This window comes from Alexandromys fortis, unplaced genomic scaffold, assembly GCF_014885135.2.
Source record: "Alexandromys fortis isolate MF-2015 unplaced genomic scaffold, M_Fortis_MF-2015_v1.1 scaffold_100_1_3062724, whole genome shotgun sequence".
In the NCBI taxonomy this organism is placed as follows: Eukaryota; Metazoa; Chordata; class Mammalia; order Rodentia; family Cricetidae; genus Alexandromys; species Alexandromys fortis.
Genome location: NW_026067992.1, coordinates 1567039 through 1580743, shown reverse-complemented (window position 1 = coordinate 1580743; position 13705 = coordinate 1567039). Strand labels below are relative to the sequence as shown.

Genomic DNA, 13705 nt, shown 5'->3' with positions numbered 1-13705 from the left:
CCAAAATGTCCTCTGACATGTCAAAGAATAAATAAACTGTCATACATGTCAACAATGGAATATGCTTTAGAACTAGGAAGAAATGAGCTGGCATGGCATGAAATAAAAATGGAAGAAATTTAAACATTTATTAAGTGAAAAAGTCACTTTCAAAAGGCTGCATACTATGTTACTACAACAATATGATAGTCCAATAAATGTAAAAGCATAAACAGAGTTTTTTAAAAGCAGTGACTTTTATCATTTAGGGGAGGTGAGTAGTTAGGGAACAGATTTTGGGGGGCAGTAAACACTCTGAGTTATAATATTATGGTAGAGATATGCCATTATCCAAACCTATGACATGTATAAAACCAACAGAAAACACAATGTCAGTGCGATTTCATGTATTGCCACAGTGGAGACGCGCTGATAGGAGACACTGAGAGCAGAGGAGACCAGGCCCTTGTGAGGACTGGAGTTTACAAGACACATCCTTACCTTCCTTTCAGTTTGGTTATGAATATACAACTACTCTAGAAAGTGACATAAGGCTCCTAATAACACTACATTAATACATAGACTTTCTTTTTAAAAAAAAATGGGGGGGGCAACAATAAACAACATCTTCTTGAGTTTTCTGACACTGACTTTGAAAATCTAATGTGAAATTTAAAAATTGAAAAGTAAAATCCATAAAAAAACTATAAACAACTATCCTCAAAAGGTAGATCGTTTTCATTCATTTCTTTAAAAAATGTGGTAGATGTTTTTTCATATGCTTATACGTGTGTGTGTGTGTGTGTGTATGTGTGTGTATTTTGCTGGACATACAGTATCAAATCCTGATCCTCAGACAACCAGGCAAGCCCTCTACCACTGGGCTATACTGTCAGTCCACTGGACTTCCCAAAAATTTTCTAAAGATTTCTAAAGAATTCAAAATATCCTCAAGCACAAAATAATTCTAATTTCCATTTTTCCTCATAGTCGGCATCTGTCCCTTTTACCTTTGATGAAAAAACAAAGGGCTTAGAGGGTAACATGTTCAACAGATCTCTAATGTTGACCCTGGAAATAAGGCTCAGTGGGTAAAAGTGCTTGCTACACAAACATGAGAGTCTGATTTAGGATCTCCAGAACCCATATAAAAACTGGATGCAGTGTATCTGTGATCTTAGCGCCCCCATGGAGAGACAGAAAGCTGGAGCCAGAGAATCCCTAGATGTTCATAGGCCAGTTAGCCCACTATACACAATAGAAAAACAACAAAGATACCCCATCTTAAACAAGGGGCAAGGAAAGCAAGGTTGGACTGGATGTGAGGTTATCTTCTGACCTTGACATGTAGGCCATGACATAGGAATGCCTGTATTCACACAAACACAAATGCAAGCCCACAGATACATAAACACATATTACAACACACACACATACACACAACAATTATTCGATGTTTTGAGTGAAGGTATCTTGATAGGAAATGAGCTTATGAATAATAACTGTATGGTAAACAAATATCATTTCACTGCCATGGAGGAAAATCAGAGCCTAGATACCCAAACCTGACGTACAGTGTTGGAGACAACTTGTGTGTGTACTCTTATCAGGCTCAATCGATGAGTTATGTTTGCCCAGGGTATTTGAATTCTATGTCAAGGAAACTAGATGTCCTTGTTGGGCTCCAGCTCTAGACATCTGCCTGGCTGAGAGGCTCCTCCCTTACTGCAGGTTGCAGAATAATCACAACCATCACTTCCATGTGGCCTTTCTAGAATACTTTAGTGGCTGCTAAATCAAGCAAATGTGCATACACACCTACCCTTACACTTACCTTACTCCTCCCATGGAGACCAACTCCTAGCAGGGGCTTCCCTCTCAGGGGCCTAGGTGTTAGGACAGAAATTGCTCCTTTACAAAATCAGAATGGACCCTGGTGCAATGAGAAGCCTGTAGCCCCAAGCTCATTGATGAGACAGCACAACTTTTCCCTACCCATCAGCAGAGGGATGGGAACAGGCATGGAAGCCATTGTTTTCATCACCACTCTTCTCCTTGCAAAAGCCCCACCTCTTTGTTTCGCTCTCTTTGAACTAAAGGCTTTTTTAATTCATCAGTCTGGTAGGAATGTCATATTCTCTGAACAAAGATGTTTAGACTTTCAAGTTTCCAATCTACCTTTTAATAGACTGGCTCCATATGCTTAAATTTTGCTTAATTTTGGCAAATAAGTAAAAGAACAAAACCCAAGTAACAAAAGAGGCTGAGAATTCAGCCTTGAGCAGCTGACTTTAGCATGTATTAAGATTGCCTTCCATGTATTGCTAGCATCTCCATCCTTCTGAAGTACAGTGGTAGACTTACTAAATTAGCATGATATCACTATCTAATAAGACAGATGAAAGGCAAGAGTAATAAATGTCCCTAAAAAGCTCAAAACCAATGGTTAATTTAAATTTTAGGCCCATATAAACAAAAATAAAATATTTACAGTTTTAAACAGCTTGAACATGTTAATAGAATCTCTCTCTCTTGTTTTTTTTTTTTTTTTTTTTTTTCTTTGAGACAGGGTTTTTCTGTGTAGCTCTGGCTGTCCTGGAACTCACTCAGCTCTTCCTGCCCTGGAACTCACTCTGCAGGCTGGCCTCAAACTGGGGAGATCCACCAGGCTCTGCCTCCTGAGTACTGGGATTAAAGAGAATCTCTTAAACCATTGCAGTAAATCACATTCTATGCCCCTCAGGTATGAGCTCAGTTCCACTGCAATGAGAAATACCTAGAACAGAACTGTCGATACGTGCTGACATTGTTCAAAACATTGCCAAATTCCTTTCAAGCAAAATTTAGAAATTTACAGTGTTTCATAGCCTGTTTTCTATAAATTCACTTCATGAAAAGTTTCTGGTTTTTTTACCCCAATTTGCATGAGAACGTTGGGCATATCAGTGTTACCTGCAGAATTGCTGTGAGGTTTTGCTAATGGCAGAAGCCATGGTAATGATACCAATTTAAAATAGAACACAATGACAATATCTAAACATATTATGCTAAGCATATTACACATGAGAGGTGAAAAGCCCTTAGAATGGCTCCTGATATACAAGAGTTCAATGAAATCTTTAGCTGCTATCAAATCATTTTATTCCAGCTATGATGTGTGCAATATGATCACGGTAATTTAGATCTGTACACAAATTGACAGCCAGGTTATGTTAGTTGCATACAAGCACAAACTAGAAAGAGTCATAATTTGAAGAAAGACCCTGCAGTTCTAGAAACACTCTTATCACAAATAGCTGTATATTAATTATTCTGTTTGGGAAAGTCTTGGGTAAAGGTCTCATCTTCCCTGTTTGGTCCTGTACCCTTTTACAAAAAAAAAAAAAAAAAAAAAAAAAAAAAAAGAATGTTCTAGAGTGGCAGTTTCCCCAACCAAGTATTTGCCCCACTAAGTAAAATTACATGTACAAATAAGACACCACAGTTCTTACAGAGCCACATGCTAAAAGCAGGTGAAGCCACTAGGAGAGGGACCAGGCAAGCGCTAACAGCATTTTCACATGTTAATTTTTCAGACAAAAGTCAAGACTTTTTAAAGTAGAGGGACTCAGGGAAACTGCCTCACAACTGGATCTCTTGACTTGTAAGCCCCACGCTTGCAGCAGCCCAGGCTACCCAGTCACATGGATCACCCTTTCCTTTTGCAGGTGTTACTATTTGGGAAAGGATCTCTGCCTGTTATCTGAAGATTTTACCTCATTTTATCTGAGAAAGCCCCTTGTTCAGTTATACACCATGCATACCTTGAATCACACACCTGGGAAGCGAAAGCCTTCCTTAGAGTCTATTCACATTCTATGTAATGCAAACCAGGGGAACTGAGACCATATTTGCATGCATCTCCAGAGGCTTCCTGGGTCAAGTACCATTAAGATGCAAGTCTTTACAGGAAAGCTTTTTAGTTGAGACGTGTGGATGCATCTTTCAACACTCGCAAATACGGTAGCAAAACAAAAAGAGAGACCCGCTAACCTCCTGAATTACATAGAAGTAAAATATGAGATCACATTGCCAATTACATTTCACAAGCATGCTCACAAATTTCGCTTGGTTAAATTTTCTTGTTTCTTTAAAGCTATCTTCTAGTTTTATTTTTTTGACTGGTGAGTAATTAGAAAGTACAAGTTTCAGAAAGCATGAATGAAGGTATATATATATATATATATATATATATATATATATATATATCCAAAGATATATATATATATCTTCCCAAATATAATTTTCATAACTCTAGAACAGAGTGAAAATAGGTGTCATTACCAAGTGAATCAGATCCCCTAAAATAGCACGCAAAGTTTCAAACACAAAAGCTATTATAACGCTGCTGAATTTGTTAGTTATTTGGGGCTTGTGGATCAAAAATATATTCTTTACAGAGACACTCGTTTAAACATGATAAGGTGCCTTTCCTGTCTCCTCACACTCCACCTCTACACGTGAGAGAGCAACTGAAGAGCACAGAAACTGAATTAGCGCTTGCAAGATTAATCGATGATTGGTGTAGGAAGAACTTTTATCTTTTAAAAGAATCAGACAAAGGACCAGAACGACAGGAAGCACCAGCCCATCTTGCAAGGCTTCTGCAGAACAGAGTGGCTTGTTTGCTTCCTAGTTCGGTGCTGGTTTTTTTTTTTTTTTTTTAAGTCATTAAGTATTTCAACATTTTTTCTCAATATCACAGTTTACTCAAATGATCCGGGTATTTGGGGTTTTTTTTTTTTTTTTTGTATTTTACCTTTCTTTAAGGGAGTAGATTGGCTAAGCCCCAGGCTACCAGAAATCCTCCTGCTTTGGCACCAAGGACAGAAGTCGCTCCATCTCCGAGGAAAAGGTAACCCACCTAACCACCGCCAAAAGTCCACTTTCAGACAAAGCAAGAAAAATAAGATACCTGTCTGTCAGCCACCTGTTTAAAGTCCCCTCTGCGGCCGAATGCACCAGCAACTTCTCCGAAGAGACCCTGAACAACCGTTAAGTCCCAGGCCGCCCTCGCAAGTCACAAGGAGCAGCGAGGCGCGAGGAAGTGTGGGAGCCGGTCGGTCCCTCCCGCTCCCCGCGTCCCGGACCCGCAGGCTCTGTCTCGGGTGCGGGGCGACGGCGCGGGTGACTTGAGGGCTACACACACTCACACACACGCGCACACGCGCACACACGCGCGCGCTCGGAAGCCGCGGGCCCCCTGGGCGCAGGGCTCCCGCGGTGGGCAGCCGGGGAGGGGACGACGGCTCACCGCTAGGGCTGTCGCTGGACCTCAGGCTCCTTCCACAGAGGCACTGCAGCATATGCACTCCTTTCTTCAGAGAAAGCGCAAGAATCTTCATGGAGAGACGCGCGCGGGGTCGGCCGGCTCCCCGCCCACCTCGGCTACTCCTGCGACCCGGCGGTGGCCTGTGCGGGGCGCCGGGGTCCCGAGCCCATGGTACGTCCCGGAGCCTCGCCACTCGTTCGCCGGGCTGGGGCTCCGCCGGGGGCGGCCCTCCCGGGGGGCCCCGGACTCGGCCACGCCTCGGCGGGCTCCGCGCGACACTTTGGGACTTTCGGGAGGGCGGCCCCACTGCAGGCGGGAGCGCGGGCGCCACGGCGCGGAGGACGTCACCGTCGCCGCGGGTCGCGCCTCCTTCGGGTCCCGCGACCTGGGGCTCTGCTGCCTCGGGGTCCCCCGCTGCGGGTGGCTGGGGGCGTGGCGCGCGGCGTGGGAATCCGGCGGAAGGGAGCGCCCGCAGGAAGGACTGCACCCGGGAGGCCGCCGAGCGTCAGAAGCGACTCGGGGGACTGGGGGGCGGGGGACAGGGAAGCGGGGTGTGGCATGGAGAGAGCTTCGGGCGCGGGCGGTGAGAAAGTGAGCCCAGGCGGTCGCTGGGTGCTGATGTGGGGACCCGGACTCTTGGATTTCCTGGCTAGGGCTGTGACCTTGGGTAAGTCTTTTGCCACCTTGGGCACCTCTCCATAAATCTGGACTGGGAAAAGGGTGTGAAATAGGGGGAGGGGGTTGGCAGCTTCTGTTAGTCTCTTCCAGGCTCCTGGACATGTTTAGCATGGGTCGCAAATGGGAAGAGGAGCCTGACCGGAACACCAGAGTTGGAAAAGGAGAGGCACGTGAAGTAGAATCAGGCAGAACCAGCGAGTGTTCTGGTACCTCTGCTCCTGCCAGACTGCTCAGTTATCCTAGAAGGATCTGCTTGGTGTTAAAGGGCTCACGGTTCTCTACAACAGCTGCTTTGCGTCTGGCCCCTCACTTTCCAGAGTTTATCAATGTACTTTTGGAAATGGGATGAAAAACACTCAAATAGTGAAGTTCATGGGACTTCTATGTGTTCCTTCAAGGACAGCTGTCTTAGAGAACACCGATGCTGGTGACTAAGCCTGAATTCAAATTTCTCTTTGTCCTGTGCTCTTCAACACTAATTTTTTGGTGCTTCTAGGTTTTCATAGCTTATCGTTAGTGACCAGGTAGCTTGTGTACCCCTTGTCGTGACTTAAGAATGCACTGGTTTAAGTATTACCATGTTAGCTGCCTCCTTCCCAGTGAAGGCCAATATGCATACTATTATCTGCACAATCCAGGTGACAAGAAATTCAGTGGCTCCTCCAGGCAATTCATTGTGCTAAACCTGTTAGAAGTTTGTCCCTGACCCTGAATCAGAAACATCTTGAACTCTTTCTGTCCACTGTCTCCAGGGCATCTAACACTACTTGACTTGTTTTTCCAGGAAGGAAGGAAGACTAAATGACTGTCATCTCTTCCTCTCTCTTTACCTCCTCCGGGCTAAGGAACTGCCACTGATCTTCATGTGCTCCCCAAAAGCTGAAATCAAGCTCCCCAGAATGTCCCTTTTCCTTTCAAAGGCAGTAGAAGAAAAGTCAGAGCATGTGGAAGGACCTTTGGAGCCCTCTGTCCCTGTTGGTTCCATGCTCTCAGCTCCTTTCAGAAACCAGCTACAGACAGGCCATTTAGCATGGTTCCATGGCTCCCTCCCCAGTCTCCCAAGTCCTGGTCATCAGCTTGGACAGAGCTCTATGGGCTTCAAGGTCCTTGAAGATCTTGCTAAACTCCCTTCCCTGCCATCACCAAGATGGTTCTGAGGCCCCAAGACAACAAACAGCTATGGCCTTCCTCTTTCCCGTCTCTGCGGGAATTAGTAAGAAAATTGTCTCATCTGGGATTTTACCCATCAAGATTCCCCAAGGAGGGTGAGACAATTAACCAGAGGAAAACATCTAAAAATAGCCCTTGGTGCCATAGCAAAAGACAGCAAGTTTTCCGGTAGCGCCCTCCTGCTCTGGTAGCCAAAGCCCAGAGCTCCTGCTTCAGTTTGAGAGACATGGTCTTGCTCAATAAGGAGCAAATGAATCAACAGAATCATACCTTGGTTCTCAATGGAACTTGAGCAGTGTAAAATAGTCCATAGGTGAATTCAAAACACACCTGAGCTTGCGTCCAGACTTATGCTGAGCCTCTTTGCCTACCTGGCAAGGTTGTCACAAGAATTCAATGAACCGAGCCACATGAACGTGTTTGAAGATTCTAATTAGATTTTTGCAAGGTGAGGTGCCACTGTCAGCTTTTCTGGATTCTAGGGCTAATGTAGTGGCTCTATTATTGATAGCAGGAAGCGTTTAAGTGTGAATCTTCTGATTCCTCATTAAGCCTGTAGCTGCACCCGCCTCCCCATACCCCGGTAGAAAGCAGGGCACTAAAGTCATCTCCATCACCGTTAGTATTCAGATGGCCTGCTTTCATGCTCACAATATCATGCCCATGATTTTAGGACCAGGAATACTCATCGCAAAGAAAAAGGGAACTGAGGGATTGCATTCACACACTCACTCATTCTCAAACCTCCAGAAGTCTGATTAAACCGGATAGCACAGCATATTTTAATGTGACTTTTCTTTTACTTTAGATCATACATGTTTCATTAAAGTGGGCCACAAGGGTAGTCACTCACTAGAATTTTATTATTTGGGTTGTTTTAAAAAAATTTTTTTTCGTGTCTATCAGGGTTTTCTTGGAGTACTTTCGCATGGGATTGGCATCAGTACCCATAGTTCAGCTTCTGTAAAGGATGGTGGGCAGGACTTGAGAAGAATTCCCTTTATTAGTGCTATTATGTAGAAAAAAAGAACAAATAAAAACTGCAGAAGCCAGGAAAGTGGTATACCAGACTATTTTGGACAAAAATTTTCAAGTTTTCTTTCTTGCATTTCTAAGTCAAATTAAGAATTTTTGTAGCAATGATATTTTATTTTAAATGCAATACACATGGTTGACTTGATGGATAAACATTAAGATTTTTTTTTTGTCTCTGGGGCTTTTATAATTTTCTGTGTTTTCTATTTTCTAACCAAAGTGATACCTTGGACTAATTCTAACATATAACTTAGCAATGTAGTTTCACAATGAAATAATTTAGCACCATTTTTAGAAGACAAGAACTTGCTATAAAACTCATGATCCTCCAGCCTCAGAATCCCTAATGCTAGTATTGGAAGTGTACACAGACTAGCCTAGTATATTTAATAAAAACTGATTGGTACATAAGTGAACTTGTCTAAATTTTGAATGCCTAATCTTTACTTTTAAAACTGTTATTTATTTACAGTTTATATGAATTAATAATTGTGTATGGGAGCAGTGCCATTTTCAAATAATGGCTAATGTAAGGTATTTTAGTTCATATTAAACTCAGGAATCTGCCCATGCTTAGCATGAGCTGTGCAGCTATTGAATTTATCTTTTTGGAACCCTACATTAGACCAGTAAATAACCCATTAAGACATTGTCAGGCCCCCGTATTTTTACTGAGTATCTAAATGACTATAAAGTAGAGAGCAAATTTCTCTCTCCCAACAAACCAAGCAAGCATATGAGCTAAAGAATTGAAACCAGTGTAGCATGCAACAGTGTATTTGTTACATCATCTCTAGGGCTGCAAACCATGCCTATGCCTCATGTCTTAAAGTCACTTCCAACTAGGGGATGACAGGCAACCATGGCAGTTTATCCAGACTGACAAAAACAGTCCCCAGAAGCTATCCAGCTTTGCTTGTTTTTCCTCATCAAGTTTTTGAGGTTTGGCATGATTTTCAACTTGTGGAAAAATTATGCAGGGTTTGGGTGAAATTTATCTAACTTCTGTTAATATTCGCTGTTTTTTAAAACCAATTTACAAACATCAAACTCAGAATTTTTACATTGGCCCCTGATGATCCTATAAAATAAAGGCTTTACCGGGGCCCACAGAGGTGAGTCTGTTCCACCCTAACTGGAGGTCAGAGAGAGAGTTTGAGCTTATTCTTGCTCTATCAAAGTTGTTGACAACAGGTGTGGCTACAAATAAGAGATCCTGACCTACGTTATGGTATTTATTATATTTTGAGTATAGAGGTGGATCTGCTCCACCTTGATCAAAGGTCAGGGAATTCAAGTCTTTTTCTGCTCCTTCAAGGAGAATTGGCAAGAGGTTCCAGGCACTGGCTGCCTGCAGGATACTTGATCTATTCCTTATATCATGTTAATCATGTTAATGAAGTCTGTTGCCTACCCCTCCCCTTTTTGGAGTCTAGTATATAAGATGGAAAATACACATGCGCTATTGCAGTATTTACTGAATTTCCCTCTTGGTGTTTCTGTCTTTTATTCCTCTCATTTCTCTGTTCCTTTTGCTTAATAATTCTAATCCTCACACTTCTACCCTGGAATGGGCAAACTGCGTCCAGGCTGAACCTCCACAAAACTTTATTAACTTTCCCAGAGTTTCCTCTTACTGTCCAATTTTTCTGTTTCAGAATTCAGCCAGAACCTGTTCTAATTCCCGTGTGGCTTCAGCATCCTTCAGAACCTGTTCTAATTCCCGGGTGGCTTCAGCATCCTTCAGTCTTGTGACAGACCCTCATTACTTTATCTTTCAAAAGCTTGACACTATATAACCATCGGTCTGCTGCACTGTGAACCACCTTGGCAGTTTCTGATTGTTAGCCTTCAGTTATTCAGTTTGGAAAGACTGCCAGAGATTGACAGGGTGGCTGTGACCGCAGCATTACACCACTATTAGGGGAATTCATGCTGTTGATCAGTGATATTAACCTTGCCCAAGTAAATAATGTAGTGTCTGCTAGGTTTTTATATTATAAAGGTCTATTTTGAAATTTATTTTGAGGAATTCTTCAATATCAATATTTTGTTGCTCCTTCAACTCTCACCTGCTACTTTCAACATGTATGGGCAGGTCCTGCTTGTGACAGTCATTACTGTACTGTGTGTATAACAGTAAGTTCAAATATCATTGATTTCTTCTATAAACTGGCAATTATTTTAAAAGACTATCCCATTTCCCCACTTACTTCTTTATTTAGTGTGTGTGTGTGTGTGTGTGTGTGTGTGTGTGTGTGTGTGTGTCCGGCCTCAAGAAGGGTTTTTTTTTTTTTAAAGACTCACATTTGTTAATGGGCCACATGGTGATCAAGAGAAGTGAAGTCAAAACAGAATGAAATCAACTAAATGCCCAAGACAGACAGGCACGGCAAAGGTGCCAACCCAGAATGCTTCCTGTGGTGGCAGGGGATTTCTGTATGTTGTCGTTCCCTATCTTTGTCCTGTGGCTGAGGTAGTTTTGCATTGGGGTGCTTTGATTGTATCCTGTGGCCTTTGGACAGTTTCTGTTTTTAAATCACTTCTTACTTACTTAATTTTCTGTGGTTGTAGGACTCTCCAGATTTCCTTTATGTTTCTATCTTCTGTTTATCATGTCCAAGCCCTAGAACCAACTAATTTCCCAGCGAATCCTAGTTCTTGTATCAGATATGATATCTAAGAGTATGGATCTGGATATTGAGATTTTTTTTGTGGATAGGTGCATTAACTGCTGCTAGATTCAGTAGAGAGTTAGACATCAGTACTTAAGTGAAAGCTGTATAACACGTACATCATTTATTTCTATATTTTCTTTATCAAAGAGAGACGTGAATAGATATACCCAAGGAACATCATACAAAGATTGAGATGAAGATGGCCAACACCCAGCTTTCTGTCTAATCGCACAGTTGCAGTTTAGTAGGGGCCCTTGCCTTGTTTGTAACTTCTTTTCCTAACAGCACAAACCCTGCCTTTCCTTATTTACATTCTGCTTATTCAACCTTAGTATATACACCTGAAGAAGCCACAGAATACCTACCCAGTACTCTGATGACAAACAAACTCGCTATTGGGGTCCCATTTTGTACAGGAGTGTTTGTTACAGAATTCAACCAAAATGTTATTTTCCCATGCTTTGAAACAAAGACCGTGTTTGTTCCTCCTCAGTGAGGGTGCTGTTCACTTGCAACTTCATTAGGTTTATTTATAATTTATACACCATGCTTGATGGTTGTAATTATTGTACTAAAATCAATCAACTTCATATACTTAATGCTTACAATGTTGTTTGGGTACAAAGTTCAAGCTTTATAAAAACACATCTCCTCTGAATACTGCCCCACCCCCTTTGTTTTTCCTGACTGGAAAAACTGTTCTCACCCTACTTCTACCTACCCCTTTCCTGAGCACACTCTCTGCACACAATACTATCTAGATCTCTTCATTCACACCCAATGAAGATACACAGGCTTCTGTGATAGCAGACACTGACCTGAGTCAGGCTGAAGATGTGTTGAAGACATGGTAATCTGGAGAATGAATATTCTATCCCTTTTGAAAGTGTTGCTTTCTGTGCCAGCGGTTGCACAGATGCACATATGTATGAACCTTGGGCAAAACGCAAACCCAGGAGTGCCACTCAGAGCTATAGGAAAGAGCCTCGGGGGAAATCTCAAAGCTTTTTCTCCACAGTGTATGCCCCCTCTCTTCTTTCTTTCCTCCCAAAAGCGTGCAAATGGCTTAGTGAGGGATCTACATGTACCGTCTCTATATTAGCAATTCCTGTTCTTTCCTTAACTTGTTGCATGCAGTCTTTTGCCCACACCTAAGTTCTTTATGTAAAGTCACCATAAGCTAGACTATTCCAGATTCAAGTGCACATTTCATCCTCAAGATACTGGAAGTTACTGGTCCCAACCAGTTTCATTAAACTCTTCCTCTTTAGAAACAATTCTCACCTCGGCTTGCCTTTTGCTTCTCTGCAATATTGGTTTTCTTTCCAGCCACCCTGCATCCATCACTCTTTTACACAGTTGCCTCCTGGAATCTTTTTCCTTTCATGACAATTTCTTTGACCTTTGATGATTTTGCTTTGTTTTCTTTTGTCAATACAGAAACTTAACTCCCCTTATATACTGATTTATACAGTTTCATTATCATGTTAAAATATGTTTGCACAAGTTATTCTACTTGCCTAAATACTCCGCCTTGGTTCTTAGAGTGAATGCATATACAGCCTTAAAAACTAGTCCAGGGAACCCTGATTGCTCTTTGGGCTGACAAGAGAGGGGGACTTGATTGAGGGAGGGGGAGGGAAATGGGAAGCAGTGGCGGGTAGGAGGCAGAAATCTTTAATAAATAAATAAATTAATTAAACACACACACAAAAAAAAACTAGTCCAGCATCAACCCCCTCCCTTCTACAGAACCCTCTCCTGCAGGTGTTGCATACTCCTCTTTGAGATATCAGCTCCGCACAGTTCTCAGTACACAGCTGTCACTCAATAACCCCTGATACGTCTTTTTGGTAGGGATGTCTCATAATCAAGGAACCAAAGTACTATTTGGATGTTCATATAAATAATCCTTCTAACTAATGTACAGTTGTGACTATGACTGATGAGTAAAAAGAGAAATACTTGGTTCTGAAGTCCCTAAAGAGGGTTTAGGGTGAACCTGGGAAAATCTGAGACTCATTACAGTTAACATCACTTGTAATATTGGGTATAGTTTTAGGTACATTTCCTTATCTCATGTGAACATACATACATGCATGCACAACCCCATGCACATATAAAATTTTTTATCTCTTAGCCGGGCCATGGTGGCGCACACCTTTAATCCCAGCACTCGGGAGGCAGAGGCAGGTGGATGGGGGATCTCTGTGAGTTCGAGACCAGCCTGGTCTACAGAGCTAGTTCCAGGACAGGCTCCAAAGCCACAGAGAAACCCTGTCTCGAACAACCAAAAAAAAAATTATCTCTTTCATGGAAAATCTGAGATTTTTTTCTTCATAAAATACTATCGATCGAATGTTTCCATACATGTGGAGCTTCTCAGAATATACTGATTGGCCAAAAAAAATATTTTCTGAGGGGAATTTAAGTCTTATCAGGAGCTGCAGGGGGTTATGCAGCTTGTTTTCTTTCAAGGTAGAGTTAAGCATTCACCTCACAGAAGAAAAGGCCCTAATCAAATTGATCAGAATCTTACACTTCAACCAGATACAAAAGCAATCAAAATGATTTATCTGAAAACAGGTCATTAATGAGAAACTGAGGAGGTATGGCTCAGTTGTCTTGCCAGTACATGGGCTTGATTTTTATAGTCCCATCACTCATATAAAAATCCAGGTATGATAGCACATTCCAGTTCCGAAAGTGAGGAGACAGAGATGGAAGGATCCTCATAACTCACTGCCCAGCAGTCTAAACAAAACAAAACAAAACAGAGTTCTGGATTCACTGACAGTCCCTGACTCTCTCTCTCTCTCTCTCCCTCTCTCTCTCTCTCTCTCTCTCTCTCTCT

General features: G+C 42.2%; 1 protein-coding gene across 2 annotated transcripts in view; it reads right to left on the bottom strand.

Moving 5' to 3' along the window:
* Fgf12 (fibroblast growth factor 12) overlaps nucleotides 1-13705 on the bottom strand; it is a 532109-nt gene that overhangs the window by 346163 nt on the left and 172241 nt on the right. Inside the window, exon 1 of one of the 2 annotated variants that reach the window (XM_050159954.1) lies at nucleotides 5273-5637. The exons of the other annotated variant lie outside the window; for it this stretch is intronic. Coding sequence (XP_050015911.1) covers nucleotides 5273-5363 — 91 coding nt within the window. The 5' untranslated portion in view covers nucleotides 5364-5637. Of the gene's footprint in view, nucleotides 1-5272; nucleotides 5638-13705 lie in introns of those variants that run through there. 2 annotated transcript variants of the gene reach the window in all.